This window comes from Polypterus senegalus, chromosome 12 (genome assembly GCF_016835505.1).
Source record: "Polypterus senegalus isolate Bchr_013 chromosome 12, ASM1683550v1, whole genome shotgun sequence".
NCBI lineage: Eukaryota > Metazoa > Chordata > Cladistia > Polypteriformes > Polypteridae > Polypterus > Polypterus senegalus.
Genome location: NC_053165.1, coordinates 52,830,131 through 52,857,505, shown reverse-complemented (window position 1 = coordinate 52,857,505; position 27,375 = coordinate 52,830,131). Strand labels below are relative to the sequence as shown.

At 39.9% G+C, this 27,375-nt stretch overlaps 1 protein-coding gene across 1 annotated transcript in view; it reads right to left on the bottom strand.

Moving 5' to 3' along the window:
- dnah1 (dynein, axonemal, heavy chain 1) overlaps nucleotides 1-24,549 on the bottom strand; it is a 145,803-nt gene extending 121,254 nt beyond the window's left edge. The window contains exons 1-9 of the mRNA XM_039771584.1: nucleotides 24,461-24,549; nucleotides 21,577-21,800; nucleotides 12,105-12,177; nucleotides 8,849-9,023; nucleotides 7,435-7,588; nucleotides 5,070-5,202; nucleotides 3,815-3,976; nucleotides 3,066-3,315; nucleotides 21-178 (exon numbers count right to left, since the gene is read on the bottom strand). Coding sequence (XP_039627518.1) covers nucleotides 21-178; nucleotides 3,066-3,315; nucleotides 3,815-3,976; nucleotides 5,070-5,202; nucleotides 7,435-7,588; nucleotides 8,849-9,023; nucleotides 12,105-12,177; nucleotides 21,577-21,780 — 1,309 coding nt within the window. The 5' untranslated portion in view covers nucleotides 21,781-21,800; nucleotides 24,461-24,549. The remainder of the gene's footprint in view (nucleotides 1-20; nucleotides 179-3,065; nucleotides 3,316-3,814; nucleotides 3,977-5,069; nucleotides 5,203-7,434; nucleotides 7,589-8,848; nucleotides 9,024-12,104; nucleotides 12,178-21,576; nucleotides 21,801-24,460) is intronic.
- Nucleotides 24,550-27,375: the final 2,826 nt, after the last annotated feature.

Here is a 27,375-nt window from a genome sequence, read left to right as displayed (position 1 = left end):
TTACAGGCACATCCATTTACCCAGAATGCGAACTGACTCCTCCTTGTGGTCTGGCAAGGTAATAAAGGAAAACTCTTCAGGGTTGGAAATCACAACTTTGTCGAAGCAGATCTTGTTCATCGCGCGTCCATAGGTGAGACTGATCTCTTTATCGAGACGGTTCAGGCAATTCTGAAGACTGCAATTTCAGAGAAAAGGAAAGGAGTTAGTTAGAAAGCAATTATTGATCTTACATGTTTTTCATAAGGGACATAAAAATTAGATGTGCCGATATATTTTTATGAGTGGAACACTGACAGGTTTGCCTAAAGTCACATAGAGAGTCAGTGGCGGGGACTAAACAAGCTGTGTTGTGGATTACAGTACAGCATCTTAATCACTCAGGAATCCTGCCTAATATTTTGGACAAACTTAATAGGAGTTGTGACCAGTTTCATGCTGAGATTACATTTACATTTATTTGTATGTGCATTTGCCATGTCTGTCTGTCCTACCACCTGCGCTTCAGAACAGAACACGTACCTGAAGTTAAACATGTTTAGGCTTGGCCGATAGCTGAATGGGAGACCATCTAGGAATAGCTAACGTTGCTGCTGGAAGAGGTTCTGGTGAGGCCAGCAGGGTAATTACCTTGTGGTCTGTGTGTGGATGCCATTGTGCCAGTACAGTAACAGAGACACTGTGTTGTAATTAGATCCCCAGGACTCGCACTTTAGATTGATCAGCGATGCTTTAGCATGGTGGCCACAGTACTGTGTAGGATGCTAGATGAAGAATTTAGGAGGACATGTAAGGATTGTTCCTTACCAGAACACAATGAACTCAGAATAAGGGGAATGAAGATGACAGTGTCAGAAAAGTGTGCCAACTACAAAAAGGGCAGTCCATCAAAAGAGTGAGGATCAGGAAAAACAATGGAATCAAAGACCAAAGCAAGGATCAGAACCTACAATCAAACTGGAGTCAAAATCGAAAACACCAAAAGTCAGAGTCCAAAGCCAGATCTTAGATTCAAATAACCTGTAATCAAAATTTTACAGAAAGTAATTTGCTAGGCTTGGTCTAATCGTGGATACTAGTGACTAGCACATCATGAGAAAAGCCACATAACTGAATAGCTCAATAGGAAAACAAAGTATTGTCAAGAGAGGCGACAAAAATTAACCAACTTCTAAACCAAAGCTCTAAATAAAATTCGGATTACACAACTGGATTCTTTAGGTGTTAAAAATCTCAAAAACAACAAAAAGACGATTTTGCTATCTTCGGGGAAATCTGAGAACAATTCAAAAGGAAATTCAAATCTTAATAGGAAGAGAAATTTCAGAGAAAACCGCATAATAATAATGGCTCATATTTGACTAAGCTGGCACAAAAAGTATCATGAGTCAACACGCTGGTGATGAGAAACAATTTAAGCAATGAGAGGGCAAAAAAAATAAAGAAAACAGAAGCCCCCAAAATGTACTTTTGCTTGCTTAACAAAAAAGAGCTGAAGTTCAGCCTTAAGAGGAACCTACCAGGGCTTGTCTCATTCAGCCAAACCTGTGTAGGTCGTGTAAGCACCTGCCTATTTAAACTATCTCCTTATCAACACAAGAGCTAAGAAATTAAAGAGCATATTAAGCACAAAAGAGGTTTGTTCAGTGATGCCCTAGCATAACTTGAAAAACAGAATGATCAATTACTATAAAGAAGAGATCAAACAAAGCCAAAACCAAACCGGGAGTCTTTCCAAAAATGACAAGAAGTGCTGAAATGCTGTTGTGCTGCCTGACCCAAATTTAACGTAATACCACTATATAAGAAGTCACCTTTTGTGACAATACTCACCACAATATGCTGACATACTTAGACAACATCACTAAACTTAAACCATTTTATTCTTCTTAAATCCCAGGGATCATAGGGAGACGGCCAGCCAACAAACTATCACAAAAAACCAAGCAATAAATACAAAAATAAAAAAACAAACAAAAAGCACATTCAGCCAGCTGCCGAGCCTGACATTTGAGAGGAGTGTGTGGTGCTTTTGTTTATTTTTTTGGTACCTTCTTACTCTGTTTGGAATGTTTAATCAAAAGCAAATTCCCTCCAGTAAGAACACCATTATGACTATAATCAACTATTACATCCTGCACCAGTGTACGAGAACCTGAAAATTCAAAGCATTGTCATCGTCTATTGCAGAAGAAAGGGATTTTTGGAATATCTGTTGGTGCACCCAGTATTTTAGCAAATTAATGTGAACTTGGATCATTAGCCTTGTAGACATAATCATCTTATATATAAATATCTACACGTGGAAGTGTGTCTGTCTGTCCGGCCCAGAAGTGTGAGGCTACAGTGTGAATCTCAAAGAAAGCGACTCTGTCACCAAAGTGAAACTGCCGAGATTTGAGAAACTCGCTTAGCCACTAAAACACAAGCGAGGCGAGCACATCTGCAAAACGAAACCTCCAAGGAGAGAGAAACTTGCTTAGCCGCTGATAGACAAGGGAGGTGAGCATTTCAGCAAAATGAAACCGCACAGGAAAGAGAACCTCGCTTAGCCGCTAATGCACAACTGATTGATTCAAGTGCAAGAATCCAGGGTTTCTAGGAGACCGGGCTTTTTACAGCACAGGCTTACACAGCTAGTTGATGTATGAAAACCGTTATAGTTGAAATGTAAATGATTTCTAGGTTTGCAAATCAGATAACATAACATTTTTGACAATATGAATTTTAAATACAATTACTGTGATATGACTTAGCTGTCAGGTCAAAATTCATTCCCCAACATACAGTACTATACAAAGTTATTGTATAAGGCTTAAGCCTGCTTATACAGCATTGGACTCTCATCAACGTTTTAAGATGTTTATATTAATCTTCCTGACGTTTACACATCATAAGAAGCTCTTTAATTTTTTTCCCCGATTTTTAATTCTTAAAGGTGTCTGATCACCTATCTATAACAAATACAATCATCTAAGACATGGAGCTCCCCTCCCCATAGAGTTCACAGTGTTAAGTCAGGAGTCTAACTGCCAGTGCCATGTTGTCCCTGTCCATCTACTCACAGATGTGGACGCAGCCCTGGTGTACTGAGTGCCCAGTGCTCCATTTTCTTTTTGCTTTCTGGGCTTAGGCGGTAGGATTCATTGAGAGGCATGCAGTCCACATAGAGGTTGTAACGCAGGAGGGCTTCTGTCTTCTGTCGCAGAGCATTAGCCTTGACAACACGCTTCATGAAGTTACAAGGATCTTCTGCACAGAACAGCAGGCGGACCCGGGGTACCCAGTACTGGCAAGGCAGCATTACGTACTCCCCTGGAGACAGAAAATATTACAATATCACCATAAGAAAAGTGAGAGAAGCTAAGATACTATGTTACAACAGGTATTTTTTGTGAGGTATTTAATCTGGCCCTTTTCAAACTATGTGGTGCAAATTACCTGCTTTCATACTCTTTGACTTATAGGCACTTTTCATAATTTCAATATACTGTATCTATCCAGCTTTTAAGCCCATTTGTCATTTTTTGGGTCACAAGTGATACCATGCACGAATGCATCAGAGGACACCATCATGGAAGTTTACACTCATTTTCTGATCCCAGCATGATCCAAACTTGCTAGTTAAGATAGCCTTCACATTAGTGGGATGTGAGAAAAACCGACCTAGGAAATGTGACACCCAGGCTGAGAATGGAACTCTGGTGCCCAGATCTGTGAGGCGGCAGCAGCAGCAGCAGCACATATCACTGCTCCACCCATGCTGCCCTCAGTTTCATGCCTTCCAATACCTTTATTGCAAAAATGCTCTTGCCTTTCTCGTTTCTGCCTCCATTGAGGACGGGTTTGCCCTCCGAGTCTCTCACCAGCCCATTAGAGTCGGTTTTGTGCACCAGGTAGAGTTTGGCCTGTGGGTCGTAGTCCAGGACTCCAACACCTTGCCACGTGTAGAATAAAATACTGCTCTGTGGTTCAGCTGCATGGAGGACAGAATTAAGACATGAAACAGTTAGAAGCAAAGAACATTTTATAATCCTGGTATCTTCACCCATTATTCGATAACATGATAAATTTCATGGGAACTGAGTGTCATTATGAACAATGCTGTGCATCCTCTCTATGATATTCGAACACTGAGGACTTTCAGTCAACAAACAATTTAGCAGAAGTGTGTCAAGAAACACTACTGGGAGTCCTTTACACCAACAGCAATATGTCTGTGTAATGCCTCGTTGTGGCTGTGACTGCCAAGTCAGATGTTTTCTTTCTTTTTAGTCATTCTGGTGTGTGTTCAGACCATAGTGTTTGTGTGTATATATATTAATCTACTTATTTATTTATTTATTTATTTAAAGAACTTCTGTAAAAAGCCAAATTTCCCCCTGGGACCAGTAAAGTTGGTGTTCTATGATAAACCCAGATACAAAGGGAATGGAGGTGTGCAGAAACGTCTGTCTTGGATATTGAAAACCTTCACCTTCCTTGTTCATTGCTTTCATAAAATGTTTCATCAGTTAGCGTTTTATATGAGGAGGAGGCAAAAATATCTTTGTTGGGTCAACACATGGTTTATATGTCACACTATTTTGTCCTGGAACCAAATGGAGCAGCCAGTTCTTTTAAATGTAAAGAGAGTCTTTCACAGGGCAAGTACTTTGTATATCCAAGCTGCATTCCTAGTAGGAGTGCCATTACTTGTAGATCACCACAGATATCCAAGCTGAAGTTGTTGTACTGTATATGTAAGCTTACAGTATGAGAGGTAATCACAAAAAAGACAATTACAAAAAATTGCAAATTTTTTAGGTAAATTTAAACTTGTTCAGCAGGGAAAATATCTATAACATACACCCAAAACTATTAAGAAAGCAAAGTCGTTGTTGTCTAGTGTTATTAGTGATCTCTGCCTTTGGTAAAAGAACCCTGCTTGTAAGAGGAGCACTTCTCAGTGAACGCTGCTTCCTACAACTGGCTAGGTTGCATTTTGTGAAATCTTCTCCCTTTCAATTTCTACAGCACTTGCTGTTTTATTTTTTTGGATTTAGAGTATACAATTAATCAAAGCCTACCATGTCCCAAGTCGTCATCATCTGGCAGCAGTGCCTTTCCTGGTATGGGCTTCCTGTCCTTTAGTCCTGGATCATATCCAAGAGATAACCAGTCGTCAGGGGAGCGGCAATCAAAACCTTCATCATCAAAAACCTGTTGTGAAAAGAAATGTTGACATAATCTGCACCAGTTGGCATCAATAATAAAACTACTGGAGCTTCAGAAAATGTGGAAACGTGCCTTTACTGAAAAGTGTGTTGCTGAACTTATGTCCACGTTTATCTGTGACAGGTTTGGGGAGCTGGTGCGCTTACTGCAGGCCACTATATATATATATATATATGTCACACACGTGCGCATGGGAGGCAGCTAAAGGGCTCGGGTAAGGACAGTTCTGAGACATACCAGGATGTGGCAGAGTACACTGACTCTTTTTCTTCCTTGCCTGCAGACCATTCCCGGGAGATTCCGCCTGGCTCTCCTCACGTCACTTCCGGGACCGAGCCTATCAAAGGAGACCTTGCCGTCTCCGGCCCCTGTGATGTCACGTTCGGGCTCGAACCAATGGCTGAAGACCTCAATGAGCTCAACCCCTATGATCTCACTTCCTGTCTTCCCCTTTAAAAACCTCCTCCTTTTCCCTATGCCCTCAGTTCTGTATTGGACTCAGTTTTGTGCACAACAGCGCTATCATTTAAAAAGAACACTTTGCAGCCAGGAAAACAAATTATACGAGTGGCTGCCCCAAACCTTGCTTTGTCTCATCGTGGCTTTTGTGACAATATATATCATCTACAGGAGATTTATAAGGTATGCACAATGACATCAGTGCCTGAGGAAGCACATTTGTTAACACTCTGTTTTCTTTCACTCACAGACCAAAAGATGAGTCCCAAGATGCATCCTAATATCACTTTCGGACATCAGGAGGAATTTTCAAGTTTCCTGATTGTTTTTTTAAAGAACAAAGTTGGTGTATATTGAAGAACCAAGATCCAAAGGGAATGGAGTTGTGCAATTATTAAAAGCCTGAAGAGAAAAGCAATCAAACACCCACTGTACTTTACACTATTTTTGGACCTTTTGATTCAAGACTTTCAGTTTCTTCTTAAAAAGAGGGTACCAGGTCAGTCCCCAACACTTCACCATCTCCCTCTATCATGGTATGGGAGCCCAGGGACAAAGAGGAGCTAAACATAAAGAACTCCTGATGCCTCAAAGGGTGTTCTTTTTTCTGTGAGGGCACCAGATGTGACAGTAAGTGGACATGACTCAACAGTGAACTTGAAGACGGTAGGAGGCAACTTTGTTCAATAAGGTAGGAAACAATAGACAGTCAGTCTATCAGTATGTCACTTCCATTATGTGGTTTAGCACTAGCATAAAAAAAGGTCCCTGGCAAGGGAGTTCCATTTACTTCAGCATACTAAGGACAAAGAAAGCATGCTGAGGACAGGCCAAAAGTATATTACCTGCTCTAAGAGAAGATCCCTACTCACAGCATCAGGTAATAGGGAAACCTCAGCCTTAAAACCTGTGCAGGTTTTCAAATGCTTTAAAAGACAACTGGTAAAATTAGAGACTTCAGTTGTAACTCTTATCATTAATTTACTTAATAAAAGCATAATTTATGTCTGAGCTGGAGAAGATACTAAAAGGCTTCAACAGTTTGGTTGGTCAAGCACCCCCAGATGAGCACAATTTTAATAGAATAGAGAAAACAATCCCACTGGTCCTACTACTCACATATCAAAGTTGTTGGAGGGTATTTGTGAGTTCTATTGACGTGGAAGCTAAAGGATAATAGTTTTATGTGCCATGCCATCCTCCATTTACTTTTAAGTGGCCAATTGATGAACACACGCAGCACAGCGGGGACAGTGCCACAATTAGAAGCGTGAAATGACAGCGTTGTTAGCAACATCTGTTGGTTACATCCACAGAAATGGCTTATGGGTGACTGTTGACTGACAATGTACATTGACTGCACAGAGGGGACAACGGTTGGGGTCAGCATGATCAGCACTATGAATTCAAGGTTAAGAGTGGTGCTAAGAGAATTTCCAGTATTAAAACTAAAAGTTTAATTGAATGGACAATTTGTCTTGTCATTCTGAAAAAGTGTCTAAGCCTAAAAGCAAAATTAGAAGCTGACTCTCATTCACATGCTTGCTACCTATCATATGATGGGCTGTTAAGCAATATATAGACATTGTATAAGTAAATAAAGGCGATAAAGGGTGTCTTGTAGAGAGTAACAAAAAGAAACGTAGACAAGAAAAAACAATCTACTCCCTGGAAACTCTGAATGGCAATTTTAAAAATTGTAATTCCAATGAAATCGTGCAGGCTGTGTCAAAGCTGTCAGATCTAGATCTACTGTACCTCCAAGGGTAGATAAGGCAGGGGTAAGGGTGCCTCTTTCTCCATAGCAGACCAGCTTTTAGCTTTAGAGAGACGTGGCATGAGCATGTTGGAATCAATCCCTGCTTCTTCCAGTAGAAGGGAAATGTCTTGGCTCAAGTACTGTCGCCTCCGCCTAGCATGATTGCATTACATATGAGAAGACAAAAATCAAAAAACAGTAAGAGAAGTTATGGATTACAAACTGACCATCTCTAGCCTATAAGGAGAACACTTCTTAAAGGAATACACAATGTCAAGAAATGATACTTTTTTTATTTGTTACTTATTCCATGTAGCTTGTAGTGATATTAAATTGGATAATACAAATGTTTCACCTCATGTTTTCATGGAGAACAGACTTAATGTTTTTGGTAAAATGGGACTCAATGGTGATCAACGATGGACAGTGGCAGACAGTATCAAAAACATCCATGAAGAAAATCTTATGTCACATAATCCACACATCAAGTCATCCATGCAGATGCTGACAAAGTGCAAAACACATGTATTTTATGCGAATATATCTACTATATAATAAAACACTGCGTGTGTGTCCAGTCCCTCAGAGAAATCAGGTTGATTAGTTTGACTTCAGTGACACAATCAAGAATGGAAGTGCGAATGTGAGACATGTGAGGAGTAAAGGTGTAGGAACCATGCTGAGAGATACCTTCAAAAACAAGAACTATGATAGCGGACAGGAGCCGAGAAAAGCATGTTGAAATGACAGAATCTGAGAAGCAGGCTTTATGGGACTCGAGAGAGGGAGCAACGGTCAAGACAGGTACACATAAGAAAAATATTTTTAAATTTACCTGTCTTTGACAGGTAGCATTAGTTGGTTGTTAACAACTCTGGAAAATGAATGTAGCCAACAAACAGGAAGTCTCACTCTCCTCCTCTTTCATTGGTCAAGAGTTCAGTCTTAAATTTAGATGTGGTAACAAGGGGCTTTCTGTTTGTAAACTACTTTTATTTTCTAAAGTTATTTATTTAACAACATCTTAGCACAAAAAATGCATGTATTTTGCACATTGTGAACATACGATTGATTTGACACACAGATTATGAAACACGAGTAACATAAAATAATTCCATGGACAGTTTTCATATTGTTTGCTGTTGTCCAGCATTGGTCACCAGTCAGTCGCATTCTATCAGAAAATTTGCTATATCCATTCGCGACGAAAACATGAGATTAAAGATTTTTCTCAGCCTTCACTACAAACTACAAATATCATTATTGAGCAGAGTATTCCTTTAAGATGGCAACCTAAACCTTTCCCCTAAGCCATTAAATTTCAATCTGCAAGGCCAGCCTCCAGCCTCACACTGGTCTTCACTTCCGAAGTTCTTTCTATGTTAAGACCATGTTGGACTTGAACATACATACCTTTCAATTTCGATCTTACGAGGACACTGTCCAGGCAAGACTGTGTATGGCACTTGAACTTTGGGTTCATATCCTCGTTGGGGAAAGTCTGTAGGTGGAGTGATGAAACCAATGGGCCGTGCTAACTGTGCATCCAAAAGAGACTGAAAGTCTCCAGGTGACTTGAAGGAGTCTACTGTTAAAAGCAATATACAGATATATGTTTAGCACATTTAGAAGAAATGGGAATAATATCCCAAAGATAGGATATCAACATTACAGTGCCACCATCCTAAATAGGATTCTCATCAGCTACTATGACTAGCAATAAGTACGGTTTACACAAACAACATGGCAGCAACCACAAAACAGCTTTACAAAACTGCAACTATTGTTAGAAAAATACTGTATGCACAGAAAGGTGCTGTAATAACAAACATATATTTCTAAAAAGTATTTATAAGAAATACTAGTAGAAAATGTAAAAAAATAAACAAAGAAGGACTGAAACTTTATGATTTCACATCCAAAGTCAGGACAGTGCAACTTTTTAGTGCGGAAATACATTTTAAGGTTTTATTACGTACATCTATACATATAAAATTCTTTTCGCGTTTGAAACGGAAATTACGTATGATCACGCAAAACGGAAATTATGTATGACCATAGAACATTTTATAATACAGGAACTAATCACTTCCGTTGTGGATGCCATTTTTATATCTTCTTTACAAATTGTTATTTGTGTGAGAGTTATTTTACTGATATTGAAAAGAAGTAAACACAAACACGCCGATCTATCCCATAGAAATGTGCCCTGCGTCGCCCTCTCCCAGCCCTCCTCTCTGGACTCTAGCGCTGAGCCGTTCACCACCGGGCGCGTTCTGACAGAGAAGTTTTATTTATTCGCCCACGTGACTGTCACGGAAACTGCAACAATATAACTTTTGTTAATTGGCAGTACTTGATAGTAGAAGAGATGAGGAAAACAGCTTTACGTCTTTCTACTTTTTAACTGCGCCGAAGTGTAAACAATATGAAGACAACATCACCTTCAGCGGCGAGGGGTCGTGAGAACAAAGTGGAGCCTGGGAGGCGCAGAATGTCGGGCTGCTCTGCTGGGTTGAGAGCTTCGCAGTTTCGGGCAGCGTCCTCTCTTCTTGAACTGTTTGTGCCACTTCGAGTGCCCCGTCGGGCCCTTGGGAGTATGGAAATCTTCGCGAATGAGTGTTAACGGCACCATCGAAGCAAAACTCTCTTTGTAAATTGCGCTTTACGACTACTTACTGTCCCTTAAGGTGAGTTCAGGTCACTAAAACCCCGCAACATTCAAGGTTGCTTTTGTGATAAATTCTTTTAAGAAGATGGAGGGTTTACATCTAAGAAGATGTACCGACCTCCTCATGTTAAGTTTTGGACTTGGGAATTGTTTGGACCTTCTGCCCGTTAAGCATGGAATGGCAGCGTCCACATTTCTCAGAATAATTTTTCTCTTAAATCACAGGCACGTAGTGCAGGGTTGTCAGGCAGAAATCTGCAGGATCACATAGAAAATGTAATTTCTATACCACAGCGGTCGTGTAGCGCCTTTCAAAAGGGATCTGCTACCGAGAAATGATCCAAATACATTTAAGCTGCTGATAGATAGATAGATAGATAGATAGATAGATAGATAGATAGATAGATAGATAGATAGATAGATAGATAGATAGATAGATAGATAGATAGATAGATAGATAGATAGATAGATAGATAGTGCTACCTACCCGTTGTGTTATAGCGCCTTTACAAAGTACTTTATCAGAAAGCACTCCAGTACTGCTCAATGTATCTTTACTTCTTACATGTTAATGTTTTAACGTTTAATAATTTATATACTGTACTACATTTTATTTTTTCCCTTGCACTCAGTGAGCGAAGCCACTGGGTAATCAACTAGTAAGACATAAAAACATCGATTGAAAAATTAACATGTGTAGACAATTAACATTTTCCCCTGTGTCATATACACTAAAGAGAAATGATGAAAGTTGCCTTAAATAAGAAACAGGTCCTAATCACATTATAAAAGCATATATGCCATTTTCCACTCAATCTTGTCATGTCAGTGCTCTTTACAATTTGTAGAAATTTGATTTTGATTCATTTTGTTGTCTTGTTTTCAAAGTCAAAGCCTTTGAAATATTAATTCATGTATCACCAAAGGCTAAATATGGCTTGCAGTAAAATAATAAAAACAATAAGAATATATGCATTAATGAGGAAATTATTTCAAAAAAAGTAAGAATATATAACATGCAGTTTTAATCTTTTTCTCCAGGATAGTCGATTTTAACAAACATTCCAAAGATGTGCAGGTTAGGTTAATCAGGAACTCTGAATTGATCCAATAGTGTGTGAGTGTGAGTGAGTGTGAGTGAGTGTGTGTGAGCGCCTTGTGTGGTCTGGTTCTCCATTACGGCTTGACTCCACCCTCCCACAACCCTAAGCTAGGATAACCAGGCTCACAAAACGGACCAATGGCTATATTAAAGCTTTCAATTCTATGCTGGATTGTTCTTCTATCGTGCACATTTCTTGGGCAGAGCATATGACTACAAAATGTTTTTTAAGAGTATTCAATAATTTAAATACACTGTGGAAATTAAAGCAACTGAAATACAAAAAGACTGCACTTCATATAATCTTCCAGGGGTGCACCACATTCAGATATGTCTGTGTTACAACAGTTTTAAACCGCCTTCATTCATCGTTTCATCGCAGTAATAAAGAGTGAAGTGCTAATGTCAGAAGGGTAGTTGTAGTCTTTGGTAAACAGTTATCAATTTAAAATTTCCTTGAGCATGGGAAAGATGCTATGTAAATAGCAATTAAAATGGCATTATGATTGTTATTTTACAATAAAGATACACATACAGTACAGGACAATTTCATAGATTCACTTGAAGCTAGCTTTATCTATATACAGCTCATTTTATGGCATTTAGTTAATCTCTTTGTAGGAAATCTTATTTTCTCTCATTTCAGTTCATCTTGGCTCACTTTCTAACAGTTAACACCTGCCTTCTGCAATAAGCCTCAAGATGCTTGGGTCCAATGCAGCTCATCTTCATGGTTCTAGACATGTATCTTGATTTTACTTCCCCCATTACCTTGGTCGACCTTACATTGGCAACATGCAATTGCATTTTGCATAACCTGAACAAAGTGAGCTCAGTCTCTGACAATCATCCCTAATATTTATAGCATCAAACAGACGAATAATAAACTTCCTTACTATGTGGCGTATATGGCTCATAATCTGCTTGGTTCGCCAGGCTCTGCAGAACATGGGGTCCATCAACGTAAGGCTGAAACAAGAAAAGGAAACCATTTACACTTGAGAAGCCTTCAAGTCACGCCATCAAAATCACTAAATTCAGAACTTGTACATTAAAAGGATTAAATCCCAAACTGTGTTAAAAAGTGAAATGCAGAAAATATTGTAATAAGGTCTGTTCTGTATTGTACCATACCACCTAATTGTCATTAAGACTTGGAGAAGGATCTGAGATCATTCACTATCAAATAAAGGAAATTTTTCCGATTGAAGCAAGAACTTTTCACAGAACTGAGGCCATATTATCAAAGCCAATCAGAATATGAACAGATAAACACACCACAAGAGATATGCTTCAACTCTGGAGTGGGGGAACATTCCTCTGAAGTGTGACAGATATGAGACAAAGGCCACTGTAGAGAGGGTGGGTCACCGGTTACTAGCCTGGGGTAGATCATCACTTGGGGTAGATCATCACTTGGGGCACATACTTAGGCCATGTTACAGTGCGGATCAGCTCTTTGCTTTTGGGTGTTTCTTGAACCCGACATCGTCGATTGTCATGGCCGGGATGAGGGTGGCGGATGGCGACAAAACACACCAAGCAAGGGGATGAAAAGTGAAAGTGCTTTTATTAAAAAAAAAAAAAACACACAAAAAACACGAGTGTCCCAATGTGCAGTGCTCAAAACTGTCAATAATCCATAAAAAAGAGTTCACGTGGTGGTTAAAATCAATAAAAGGAAAAATCTGTTGAAAATGAGGTTAAAACAACGCTGTGCGGGAAACTCATTTTAAAACACATAAGCAGCGCCGCCGCCTTCCCTTAAAAATGACGCCTCCCCGGCTTATCCTATTTGGACCTCAGAGCCCGGAGAGACGACAACCAGCAGATGTGGACTCTCATCTCATCCAGCCCGTGTATCCTGCCGCCAATCCCGAGCCCTGCTCCACCAGAACCGCTGCTAATCCAGGCTCCACACGGCTCGGGTGCGATGTACTCCATCCGCTGCCGTCTAAAAGGCTCCTCCCGACTAGAGCGCCTCCAACGCATAATGCGCGCTCCTGCTTCCAAAGACGCTCACTTACAGGAATGACCAACAGCCTCCTCCTGAGCGATGCCCCCTCCCTCCTCCGTGGGGCTTTACTACCGTCCACCTGCTTCCACTCTGTTCAAAAGCTTGTCTCGTTTCCCGTCTTTTAACGTCCGCTCTATTTACTTGACTCTGTTCCTTTCTTTTGCGCTACCCTTTTCAGGCTGAGGAGCTGTTTCAGGGCGATCGCCCTAATGGACGGCTGACCGCCTCGCACCAACCCGGAGATGCCTTCACGGCCGACCGAGTTTATTATTTATTTATTCATTTATTTATTAAAACTGCCAGTTTTTTTGGGCCACGGACCCGTTCTAACACAGGCCAGTACGGACAGATCCTCAGGACCTGACCTTAATGCGCTGGCTCCAGTAGGTGGCAGTGCCATTTAAACTGTAGATTTCAAAATTTACAGTCAGTAAGAACTTAATGAATGGTAGGTGAGGTTAGGAACTCCAGGGGGGAATTAAGAGGCGTCATTGAATCCTAACTCTAAAAGGATATCAGAGTTGAAATATGCTGGTAGAGCTGCACATAGCTTTATCAGTTCCAGTTTGACAGCATTAATATTATAGAGTACTAGGGGGCTTCGCTCGCCAACCCCCGTATTTGGTTTTCCGGATTTTAAGATTTTTTTTACTTTGAATTGTTGCTATTTCTTTAGTTTCACTTTTATTTCAGAACTTCTGTAAAAACAATATTTGGAATCTTTTGAGTCCTAATATGCTGAATCTTTTTAAAGAGGTCAGTGAGACGTGTTTAATGACTTTGTACCATAATTCAGGATAGGTTTCTCTGCTTGGAGTTTCAGCACTGACAAAACGATCCACATCAACAGCAGTTAATAATTTTTTTTGCAAAGCAACCAATAAATGCATGCGAGGTAAACCACGTTTTTGAAATTCTCTGACTTAAACTTCAAAACCTTACAATACTTACATACTTCTGACATATCACCTACATATTTCATCTCTATTTGCCTTTTCGTTATTTCTCCAAGTAATAATTTCTCTTTCTTTGCGCTAATGCGATGTTTACTGTCTTTGTTTTTTTCTGCTTTCATATTCTGTATCTTTCTCTGCATGTGTTTCGCGCCTACGTTTTTTTTGAGTCTTTTGAATTCCAGTTTTCATTATCTCTAACCTGCACTGCATGTGTTTGGCCTCCTTGTTTTTTAACCTCTTTATCACGTTTTACTTTGTTTTCTACTGTTTGTCTTTTATTTCTGACCTCGCTTTGTCCGGCTTTTTTTTCCCATGACACCTGGTCCGTGGTGATTATTTTCCCTTTTTCGAGTAATAATTTCTGTTTGTTTGCGCTACTGCAGTCTTTACTTTCTTTTTTTATACTTTCTAATTTTCCTACTTTCATATTCTTTAAGTTTCTCCACGTGTATCACACCAACCTTTTTTTTTTTGAGCCTTTCGAATTCCACTGCTTTCATAATCTCTAACCTGCTCTGCATGTGTATAGTGCCAACGTTTTACTTTGTCTTTTACTCTGTCTTTTAGTTCTGAGCCCGATTGGACGTGCTTTTATTTCAATTCCACTTGTTCCGGGCTGATAATTACTTTCCTTATTTTCTGAATTTGCACCTAGATTATTCTTTTTTTGCTCTTTTTTCTCTCTAACGCTTTTGAGTCTCTTTTCTCCCTGCTGCTTTCTTTTTTGCTTAGTCGTCGGACGTTTCATTTATAAGTCATCGTATTGTCATTATACGCTTTATATGCGTTGAGAGCCCTGGATCTGTGTGTGCTCAAAGCCTTAGTTTACACAAGTGAGTGTTTTGCTGCCTGTGGTCTTATTTGATATTGATTGTAAGCAGGGCGTGTCTTGCAAGAATCTCATGTTCTGCGTCATCACAAGACGGTCCTGGGTCAACCTCTTGGCACAAAGTCTCATGTTTAAGGTCCCCGTGAGACCCTCCATGGCCAATCTCTTTCGTCCCGCGGGTCTTTTAAGTGTCTTCCGTGATCTTAATGTAAAGATCACATCTCGCATCCCTAGTGTTTCTCTCCAGGATTTTTTTTTATAATGGAGAGATGTGATTGGTACAGTTTATTGCACAGTGTCATTGTCCATTAAGTTGTATGCTAGACCATCTCAGTAACATTCAGCACAAAGGGAGCCAGGGACAATACCAGCTGGGCCTGGAGCCACACATTATTGACCCCCATATCACAGTACACCAGTACAACTTGGAGAATCAAATGAGTAACCCAAAGTGTCAGACTATGAGGACACCACCAACTGATGGTAGGATGACTGCAAGAGGAGATATAGAAAACATTAAATCAATAAAATCAATGAATATGTTATAAAAATTTGATATTGGGAATCAGAATTGCACATCTGGTGGTCACAATTTATTAAACCTATAAATACACCAAAAAATAAATACAAACATACAAGTTTAACAAGCTCAGAAAAAAAGAACTAAGGTTTTCAGGTGACCAAAGTGACCAGAATTGGTACTGACCGAAAATAAAAAGGTAGACTATTAGGGGCAGCTACTGCAAAAGCATGGCCTCCTCCAAGCTTAAATCTAGAACTTGACACAACTGATACCTTCTGATCAGAGGACCTCAGGGACCGTGAAGGAGAGTAAGGGTGTAAGAGGTTAGTAAGATAAAACAGGGGCTAAACCATTCAAACAGTAAAGTGTTAAACTCGATCCTGTAGTGAACAGGAAGCCAGTGAAGAGAAGCGGAGACTGGTGTGATGGGATGGGATTCTGCTTTGGTGTGCCTGTTAGAAGCCTGGCAGCAGCGCTCTGGACTTGCTGAAGACGAGCAAATGGATGACTGAGTGACTCCAATGGATAATAAGTTGCAATAATCAAGCCGAGAAGAGACAGCTGCACGAATTAGTGTTTCAAAAACCATATACAGAAAGAAAGGGATTGACCTTAGCTAACACCCTGAGCTGATAGAAACGGGCTTTAATAATGGAGTTAATTGGCTTATTAAATTTGAAGACATTGTCAAAAAATCATACCAAGATTTTACAGTAGGTTGTCAACGGGTCAAGATTCATTTCTGTAACACAAGTGAGATCGGAAGGTCCACCACTGCTATACACCAGGTTTTTAGAATACAATCGTGTCAAAACAAAGTAAGTGCCAGATCCATGAGGTCTCCTGTATAAAGTGGAGCTGTTCCAACTCAAGGCTTTAGAGGCCAGGAAATGTCTGCGTATTCCAAAGGCACAAGACAATAACACCGATGGAGAAGCTTCTGGACCACCTTGTTCCTTTCCTTAGAGACCATATAATCCAAAATAAAGAGCAGGACAGTTTATAGAGTTTTGTGACTCATTATAGAGCCTGGTGGCCAACAGTAGGAATGACCTTTCCTAGCACTCCTTGGAGCAACCCAGTTGTGTCAGCGTGTGTCCTCGGTTTAGCCAAGGATGAGAGTCACTGTCTAGAATAGTAAGTAGCTTGCCGTGTGGCCTCTGTTCCACCATCGTCTCCTTGGAATCCTGCCTAACCACCAAGACAGACTTGGCCTCTTCAATCAGTTTGTTGGTTATGTTGGCATCACCTGCACTAATGGCATTGCCCCAGCACACTGTCGCATACAAGATGGCACTGGCCACCACAGAAAACACGCAAGACTGACATGCAAACACTGAATTACCTCAGCCGCCTCAGGAAACAGACACACCTCTGACCCTACTTGTATACACAGCCTCTGGGCTGGTGGTCCACTCAAGCCTATCGTTCAGATGTACCCCGAGGTTGGAACTTTTTCTGCGTGACACAGTTCTGTTCAGCTAAATCTAAAACCTGTACATTCTGTCACATCGTCCTATTTGATAATAATACCAGAACCTTGCCAGAAAACAGCTATATATTTAGCGAAATTTTTAACAGCAAGATAAAAACAGAAGTTAGTTAAAATGGGAGAATGCAGATGCACATTAAACTGAGTAAAATAAAAGTAAGCAAAATAGAAGTGTGGCTGAGATATCTATCTACAGTATGTGCTACACCAATTGCAGAGGACCACAGTGGCTGCAGGCTTCCATGTTAACCCCTTGGTAATTGGTAACCAGTTACTGTTACTAGTGGAATAGCCTTCTTTTGCCCAAATGTTGCTTGACTTGCTTTTTAAGAGTCATAACACTTTTTATGATTTCTTTATTTTTCCCTTAACCAGCAGACAAATAATAAAGAGATACAAAGCAAACCAGGGCGGTTTACAACATTTATGATATGATTGGTTACATGGCTTTTTTGGTTTTCCAATTGGAGCTCAGGCAGGTCATGTGACTTGTTCAGGGTCACAGAGTGCCAGTAGTGGGATTTGAACCTGCAACCTCAGGGTTTAAAGTTGGGGTCTCAAACTCGGTTCTATGCAAGGCCAAAATTTTTACTTTGGCCAATTTCCTATTTAGAAGGCAATTCTTGCTGTTAATAAAACTCAACGTGAGTTATGAGTGCTCTCATTCTGCCACCCCAGGCATTTCCAAAACTGTTCAGTTTCCTTTTCAAGAGCACTGTCCGAATGTTTTGTGGATCAGAACGTCACTTTTTTCTTTTCAGTTGTTTCATTGAAACAGCATGATGGACACACCGGTGCAAGTAGTATGAAGTTAGCAGGTCATCTGTGGCTAACTTTGTATCTGACTATAGTTTAGGTACATAAATAACCGTCATTAGAATGTCTGCATTTTAGAAAACAACTCACTTAAAATTATTGCAAAGGAAGGCAGCAGCAGTAGGATCTGAGTACAAAACCCCTTATACAATAAAACAGTTTAAAATATGGGGAAATGCATCTGAACCTTAGTGCTTTAAGAAAAGCAAAGTGAGAGGCCTACAAATCTCTCTATTATATCCTACGATGAACATGATTTTTGAAAAGAGACACTTTCACGTCCCACGAGACAGGACTTTGTGTCGAGATTTATCCACGCCAGGGGCTGGAAATAAAAGACAAAGAGTAGATGACTAAGTAGAATGTCATAAAAAAATTCAAAAACGTTGGCGCAGTACACATGCAGAGTAGGTCAGAGATAATGAAAGGATGAAAATTTGAAAGTCTCAAAAAAAAAAATGATAGTAAAGATCGCATTAGCGCAAACAAACGGAAATTATTACTCGGTGAAATAACGGAACAGCAAAGAGAGATCAAATATATGACTTGTAGATTGTCTAATTCGTATTGCCATCAGGGAAAAGTAGCGTTTCTTCCCAATGAAGAGGCGTATCCGCGAGAATTAAAAGATCTGTTGTTTGGTGAAAGTGAAATCCCGTGAGAGAAAATTTCAAGCCCCATGAGACAAGACTTTATGCATAGAGATTTGGAAAAGTCCCAAAATATTTACAACCATGCACACGGTTCAATCGTTTCTCATTTTTGTGAATGCTATTGTCAGACAAAGTTCACGTAGAGAGGAAGAAACGATATTCACTCACGGGAAGTTATACGTTGCGTTGTCACGATGTAATTCCAAACGCAGAATCAAAATTCAATGAGATGTTCACGAAAAGGTAAAAGTGAAAAGAGATCGAAAATATGGACATAGGTGATACGACAGAAGTATTTAGATTGTTAAGCTTTAAACTTTAAGTTGGAGACTTGTAGATCGTCTAATTTGTGTTGCCATCAGGAAAAAGTACTGTTTCTTCCCAAAGAAATTACAAGTTTTGTTGTTTGCGAGTGGCAGAGAGGCAAAGTTGCAGGCATGTAGCACAGTCGGGGGTGTTGGGGAGCAAAGTGAGCAGGGGGCAAAGCCCCCTAGTATAATTAAAAGAAAAATAAAGTGAAGCAGTAAAAAAAGTAAAGCCAAAAAATGAGTTAAAACAACTACTGTACACTACAGCAAAGGAAAATTATGTGACTGATGCATTTGAACATTAAATTATTAAAAATGATAATGCAAAATAATGTAAAAATAAAGCTGATGTAATTTTAATTCATGTTAATTGTAAAGTTTTTTTTTTTTTTGCTAGAGACATTAAAGAGAAGGTAAAAGAAAACCAATGAGGCCCTGCCAGTGTGCTGCACTTTGAAAGAAAGTGAAACGGAAGTGATGTGGAGCAAAGCACACACAAAATAAAATAAGGTTACGGGGATTACTTCTGGATGATTTAAATATTGTAAACCAGGGGAATGCACTTCTTTACAAAAAAAACAAGGTAATGGGAAAATATAAGAAAATAATTTGTATTGAGAAGAGTTTATATTGATAGCTTTCGTATCCGATGGCCTCTCGATATTCAATATTTTTGGTTTTGCTGTCAGGGGTGAGAATGTAGCTGTGATCTTTTTGCAAAAAATTTAATTAGTTGGTAGGGTATCTGTGGCCAAGCGGAAGGTAGGTGCACTCAAACGTTGCCACTGTATCTGATTGTGTTCAGCTCTGAGAGCGTCCCCCACGTGGAGAGAAGAGCACATGGCCGTGATATCTGTGCCAATCATCAACTACCCTCTTAAACACACGTAACTCTGATCTCTCTCTCAGAAACATCAAACGGTACTCCTTAACAATCTCTAGATGATAATGTCTGTTGAACAAGCAGGTATTGCTAGCTAAGTGGAGGCAAGGTGCACTCTAACACGTGGCAAGAGGTACAGCGACTCAAACAGAGGCTGGTGCATGAGTGAGGAAGGCCCCGTCCGGCTCCCCACTCCTGAGGTCCCGCCTTCACCTTCCCCTTGGCCCAGAGACTCTCTCTTGGATTTGCGCAAATAAATCGGTGCCACAAGTGAACTAGAATACTTAGTGCAATGAGAGAAGTCGCAAAATCAACTGGAATGTTCAGGCAAATTATAGAAAGAAACCCGATCTAAATCCGTTAAGTAATTCTCTCGTGAAAAGCTGACAGACATACAGACGTTGGATTTTATATATTATATATATATATATATATATATATATATATATATATATATATATATATATATATATATATATATATATATATATATGAATGAAAGAGAGAGAGAGAGAGAGAGAGAGAGAGAGAGAGAGAGAGAGAGAGATAGATAGATAGATAGATAGATAGATAGATAGATAGATAGATAGATAAGATAGATATGCAAAGGCTAATAAAAAAAGAAGCCAACAACAGAAACATTCTTAGCCTGAATGGGCAGGAAAGTAAAAAAGCAAGTTGAAGCAGAACCACACGGCAGTGCTGAGGACGTTTCTTTCCATGATATCTGCAGAAGGACACTGAAATATAATCGGTTGTGTCACAGATAATCAACAATGTATAAAGAACCATATCTCATTCAGTATGTGCAGAAGAGAATGTTACAAGATTTCTGCCTATTAATGCAGTGACTGGATTTAGAACCAATTAAACATCCATCTTCTTTACCCGCTTATCCTGAGCAGGGGTTGAGGGATAGCGGGAGCCTCTCCTAGTAATAAGGCACAAGGCAGGAAAAACACCTGGATGGGGTGCCAGTCATTCGCAGAACAGATAAAATATTACAAGAATTTTTTTCCAAAAGATGATTTGTTTTGTTTTTTATACTATTTAATTAATATAGTGTTTTTCTTTGGAACACAGAGCATATTTAAAACCTGTATTGTTCTAATAAGTAAAACAGTTCTCATTTAATTATATTAATTGTTCTGATGGGATAAAAGTCAATGTGGAGCCATTGATACCACTGCTGTGTTGCAGCTCTCCATATCATCACCATCATCACCACACTGCTGCCAGGCAAAGAATGGGGCTCACTTCATCCACACATGGCAGAGCGTAGTTTACTCTTAAGATTCTATAAACATGATGTCTTCTGATATGTTCAAAGCTTACTTTACATCCAGGAATAATAGACAAAACGTTATGATTGGCTATAAGGTCTTAACACTATTTTTCCTCAAAAGAAGCTACAGGCAAAAATATATGGTACAAAACAATTCCCAAAACGTTCTCTTAATAAATACAGCAGCCATTTGACAGTTGAATCACTAGCAGACTAGGACACGCGGGTATGGGAGAAATCATTGTTCCAGTAGCAATTTATATGATACAGTCTGAGAAGCAACCTCATCTGCTAGGAGTGCCCATTGTGAAGAGTAAAGGTTGTGGTAATTTAGAACTGACACAAAGTCACCAGACATGCCCTGCAAACCTCAATTGGATTAAGCTGATCTGAGGATTTGATAGATAGATAGATAGATAGATAGATAGATAGATAGATAGATAGATAGATAGATAGATAGATAGATAGACAGATAGATAGATATTTGTCCCAAGAGGGAATTTAGAGAGAAATCCCACTTAACCAAGGAAGAGGATACCAGTGCACCCAATGCTAAATATTTGGAGAAACACTTCAGCAAAGAGAAACTGTACAGAACTGCGTTACCTCCAGCAAAGTGTCTGCTCCAGGGACAAGCACATCTGAATAATAGCCCCTCTGTCTGATAGTCGGGTACTTCCGATTGGGGTGCCAGCTGCTCCCTTCCCTCGGTTCTGAGCTGGAGTCGTCTGTGCGAGCTTTTTTGCTTGGAGGATGAGGATAAAGCTGTATGTCCAGAGGTTCAGGTGAATCTTCCATGTCAGTCTCCATTTTTAAAAAATAAACATTAACTGCAAAAAGGGGAAAATGGAAATTCAGTAAAGTCTTTTAAACAAAATGAGAAACCAACAAATCTGAGAAGGTCTAAGGAGGTGCCAGGACACATGGAAAAAAACTATCAGCTTCCTCTTATTCCTGCTCTTAATTGTTTTCACAACCAATCTCTATTATTCTTTCTTATACAGTACCGTGTACAGCCTAAAATGTTCACATATAAAAATACAAGTAACAAAGTGAATTAAGAGCTGTCACGTATCAGGACTCTGCTTCAAAGGAGCAAAACAGAAAGCTTGTTGTTTTACATAATAAACGCAAAGAAGATTATTAACAAATAACACATTTCACAAACACTCTTAATCCAATTGAGAGTTGTTGGACTCCTCTCTAAGGAGACCAATTTTTAAAGGAAATGAGCTCACCAACAGAAAATGATTAAAAGAGAATGGCTTGCAAAGATGAATACCCAGGAAGAGAGAATCACTGCAACAAGCAGCACTTGAATGAAACACCAACATCATGCATGATATGCATTACAACGATGAGATAAATGCTATAGGAATTTGGGAAATCTGACAAACAAGAAGAGACCATTCAGTCCATGGAGCTCTTTGGTCTAGTTAATATCTGAGCTGTCCCAATATCTCATCCAGATACGTCTTCAAGGTCATCAAGTCTCTGCAGTTTCCCCCAAATCTCTGCATAAACATTAAACATAAACCCAATTCTTCTTGGTGTCCCTGAGTATGTGATTTGCCATTCATTGGAGTTAACTTGGGGGATCTACTTTATTGATGCTTTTAACTTCGATATTATACAAAGTGACTTCTGTGGAAAAAATGAAGCACTTCCTTTGATATGAAGAGTTTTGTATGAGTTGTGATCATTTCAAGCTGCTTTGGCTCCCCAGACGTGTAGGATACTCTAGACATCCATTCAGGGTCACGGGGTCTGCTGGAGGGTGCAAGACAGGAAACACCGCATGGCGCACACACACACCAAGCACACGGTAGGGACAATTTCGAATCGCCAATGCACCTAACCTGCATGTCTTTGGACTGTGGGAGGAAACCGGAGTACGTGGAGGAAACCCACGCAGACACGGGGAGAACATGCATGGAGGACCCAGGAAGCGAACCCGGGTCTCCTAACTGCGAGGCAGCACCGCTACCACTGTGCCGCACCTACTCTAGACATTCTGATCGATAAAGCTGAACTTCAAATGAACTGTAATCTACACCAAACTAAAAATCCAAAACATACAGGCAAGTGTAAAACAGAATGACTGAAAAAGACGAAATGTAGGATTTTATAGCAGCTTAAAGTTCAAGATGAGACCCAAACCCACTTAGTGCCACTAAAGTCAAGGTAAGCATTAGACCTGAAGTCACTCAGGAAAGAAATGCGGGGAAGGACTGATCAAATCATACAATAAATCTTTTATTTAGGTTATTGTTACAAAGTCGCTGCAATACACTACTGGATAAAGGAGGGTGATCAGTTTATAAAATGCTAAATGCTAAAATGCTATAAATGCTAAATGCTAAAATGCTAAATAAATGCTGACTTATTTATTTTTATTGATTTTTTTTTTTTCCTAAAAATATATTTTTGGTGCTCACCTCACTTGAAATGTCTTCACTCTTACCGAAATAGCTAAGCTGCGAGCTGCCAAGGAAATGGATAAATGAAGATGCTCTTAAAGTCATCCGGCATTTAATTTCTCATCAGTGAGTATTGTTATGAGCTGTCATTCGCTGCAACGTCTTTATGATTTGTTTATATTAACGACACTGGGACCCACGGTGTCATTTACCTGAAAATACCATCACTACTACAACTTTTAAACTTTTTAATTATTTTAATTGCAATTATACTTTCTTAAGCGTGACATGAAAACAAACCAGTGGCTGTGAGCCTTGGAAATAATTTAACGTGCATATTTATTTCATTATTCACTCATCTTTAAATCTGGTCATTAAAGTTCGGGATTCCAAAGACTAACCTCCCAGTCGAGGACTGAAAGCAGGAATTCGCTCCCAATGCTGAAGTACATAAAATATCAGACAAACACATAAAAACAAAAGTGCAAACCATCAACACGAACCATTGCATCTGCATATCTTTGGAGTTTGGGAGTAAATCAGAGTCTTCAAGGGAAACTGACAACAGGACAAGGAGCACCAAAAAAGTCCGAAGGTACACTTATACGCGCGCGTCGTTTTTCCGTGGAATAATTCATCTTTTTTTTTTTTTTAAATAAAAAGCATTGTACATCTTGAATGTTTTGAGTAGCTGTTTGTTAAGCGAAGAGTCGAGTGCGAAAAAGATTCGCGCTCCAGGCACGTGAACAAATCATAAAACCAATGAAGTAAAATGAGAGCCCGAGAACCTTGCTGGATGTTTTCATAATATTTTTGTTAATGTAACTGAATTCTGTTTTTTAAATTAAAAATTCCGATTGCTTGCCAGATGAAGTTTTCCCAGTTTTTGGCAGTGACTGTACCGTGATTTCGTCGAGTTCTTCTTTCTGGTGTAAAGCTTGTTGTAACGACTTTACGGCTAAACAAGTTAGCGTTCAGGCTATCAGACTAATAATGTATAAAACAAAATTCACATATTTTTGTTTCTTACGTTCAGTAATAGTATTTCACTCGCCGACGATAATACTCACCCAGTCGCTGGACGCGAAGTTAAAATCAGCCGTCCTCAAGTTGGTAGCGGTGCAGTGCCACTAGTATTGGTCTCCTAGGCAGCGTGAAGGACGCCAAAGCGCGTTGCTAAGGGGCGGAGTACGTCATACGTCTGACGTGTTACGTAATGTCAAACCTCGTAGAGATTCCTTCGGGCTCTCAGTCGTAGTGCAAATGGCGTGTTTCGTTTATGTTGACAATGCAACGACTTGTTAAGAAATGACAGATTCGTGCAGCTGGTCACACTGAAGCCAGTGTATAGTGCAGAGCTTGAAGACTACATAAGTGAGAGTGTCGAACAGCATTTAGGCAGTAAGCTGCACTGTCTGGCATTCTTCATCGGCGTATTTGTGTTGCTGGGAAGTAATACAATCGTAACACATTGTACGTAAATGTTGCATTTTTTAAATTGTTGAGATGCAGTTCCCAGTATCTTAAATTTAAGGCCTGTAAATTTCATTGTTTTCAGTATGGATTCCTGTCCTTTTAAGATAAATTGAAATGCATTTCAAATATCCCAACAGTCACGCATGTATGCATTTGAAAATAAATTCGAGAGATCTCAAAGCATTACTTAGTTTAGGACATCTGGAGAGGCATTTTATCATCAGTTTCATTCCACTTTTCACAGTTCTGACCAGGCCTCCCCGACAATGTCAACTTGTTCCAGTCCATCCTGGAGATTGCGGAGATGCTCCCAGTACAGCTGACAGGTGCAATCTTTCCAGCATGTTTTGAGCCTGCCCCTTTGTCTTTTCCTATCATGGCGGCATATATTATACGCTTTACATGCGAGGATCCCAGGTAGCCTTACAACTGCATTCCTAAAACAAGTAAATATCTTAGTCCAGTTCTACTCCAAGCTTTTCACTCACCTAGGTCACCACGAAGCAGGAGCTTCTTTTCTGAAGTTCATACTTGAGGTCTCATTTTTCAATCACTGTCTAGGTCTCATGACCATACGCGAGGATGGGGAATGTAAAATGACTGGTATATCAACAGCTTTGCACAAAGACTTAGCTAATGCTTCTCCGCCACAGTGGCCACTGCGCCAATTCATCGATCAATTGCAAAATCACTTCTAGCCACGCTCATAAATTACACCCCAAGGTATTTAACATACCTCCATTTGGGGTACGTGGTCAACCCTTAAACTGCAGGGAACATGCAATTCTTCTGTGCGAGCACCATGGCCTCAGCTCTGGAGGTGTTTATTCTTATCCCTGGCACTTTACACTGAACTGTAAAACATTTCAGTGTATGCCCAAGATTACAGTCTGATAAATCCGCAGATTAACCTTAAGTTTCCAAACTGGATGTCATTAGCTGTATCTTGATATTCAGTGAATGCAAATTATGAAGAACAGAGAAAATAACACACATACTGTACTTGGCAGTGCTTAATACCAATTATACAACACAGCCCACAAATCTAAGAATTGAAAATCACTTAGCAGCAGCACTTGGTACAGTTTATTAAGACTGTCCTCAATATAAAACGACCATAAGCTTTTTCTAAGTCCAGAAAGCATGTGTAGACCAGCTTGACAAACACCTACAAACTTTAAGTTGGTCCACTGGTCCATTAGCACAATCTACACTGCGCCCCCAAAACCTAAGGTCCAGCTGTCAGATGAAGTCATTGTTCCACGTCCCCAGCAATTTTTTTTCTGAGTTGGCTGACGAGTTTCCTCCCACAGTATTTAAATCATGCCCTATTATTCTGTTTTTAAAAATAGGGGTTGCCACCCCAATCTTCTAGTCTTAAGGCACTGCTCCAGCCTTCCATGCAGTACAGGAGAGTTATTAGCCATAACAGCTCCACAATATCTAGTGATTGTAACATTTATGGCCTGATCTACTTCTGCAGTTGTGTCGCTACACAGGAGTGTCATCCAATCCTTCTGGCATGGTCTACTGCTTAAAAGAGAGCATATCCACCAGCTTTAAGAGTTCCTCAAAGTGTTCTTTCAATCTCTAGCTAGTATTTCCAGTTGAGATCAGTGTTTCTCCCAACTTGTTGAGAACAGCCTGGAGAATGGAGTCATGGAATGGTTTGTTAGAACCTCTTTGAGGCCAACTGAAGTCATTCTCCATGGCCATCTCCATCAAATTCCACCTTTTCACTTGCAGTTGCCACTTTTTTGGCCTTCAGGTTCCTATTAGTCACCTCTGGATCCCTGTCCACTAACATTGCACATTAGGCCTTTCTCTTCGGCTTGTCATCTTTTCTTACCTTTGGTGTCCATCAATGGATCCAGGGGTCGTCATGATGACAGGCACGAATAATCTTTTTTTTTTTTTAGTCTTGATTGGATGATAATAGGGAAATATAGCACCATGTAACACCATCAATCGAGTGGAAATATCAAGACTTGATTCATTTAAACAGCATCTATAGAAAAAGGTGATATATTTGGGGAAAAAAACAACAATGCAAATTTGACCTTCCAGTAAATTATTCAAAGAAGAATTAACAGATATGCGATTTGTATCTGAAGTACTTTCATCCTTGTCTGTAACAGCAGTATTGTCCACCCGAAGTCAGCGTTTCTTGGAACTGTCTAGCAGTCTCTGACATTAACTGTAAGGACGTTTTTCCCCACTCCTCCATACATAATTCTTTAGCTTTTCCATGTTTGAGGGAGGTCTTGTGTTCACAACCCATTTTAACACCCAACCCCCTCAGACTTTGACTTGGCCATTTCTTTCTTTTTAGCAATTCCATGCCGGATTTCTGGTGTCATGTTGCAAAGTCCTTTTGTGGTTGAGCTCCAATCTTCTGACAGATGGCCTCACCTTATCCTCAAGAGCAGAATACCTAGTGGATTCTATGATGGTGAGTTGCCCAGGCCCTGATACAGCAAAGCAGCCCCAAATCATAACATTTCCACCA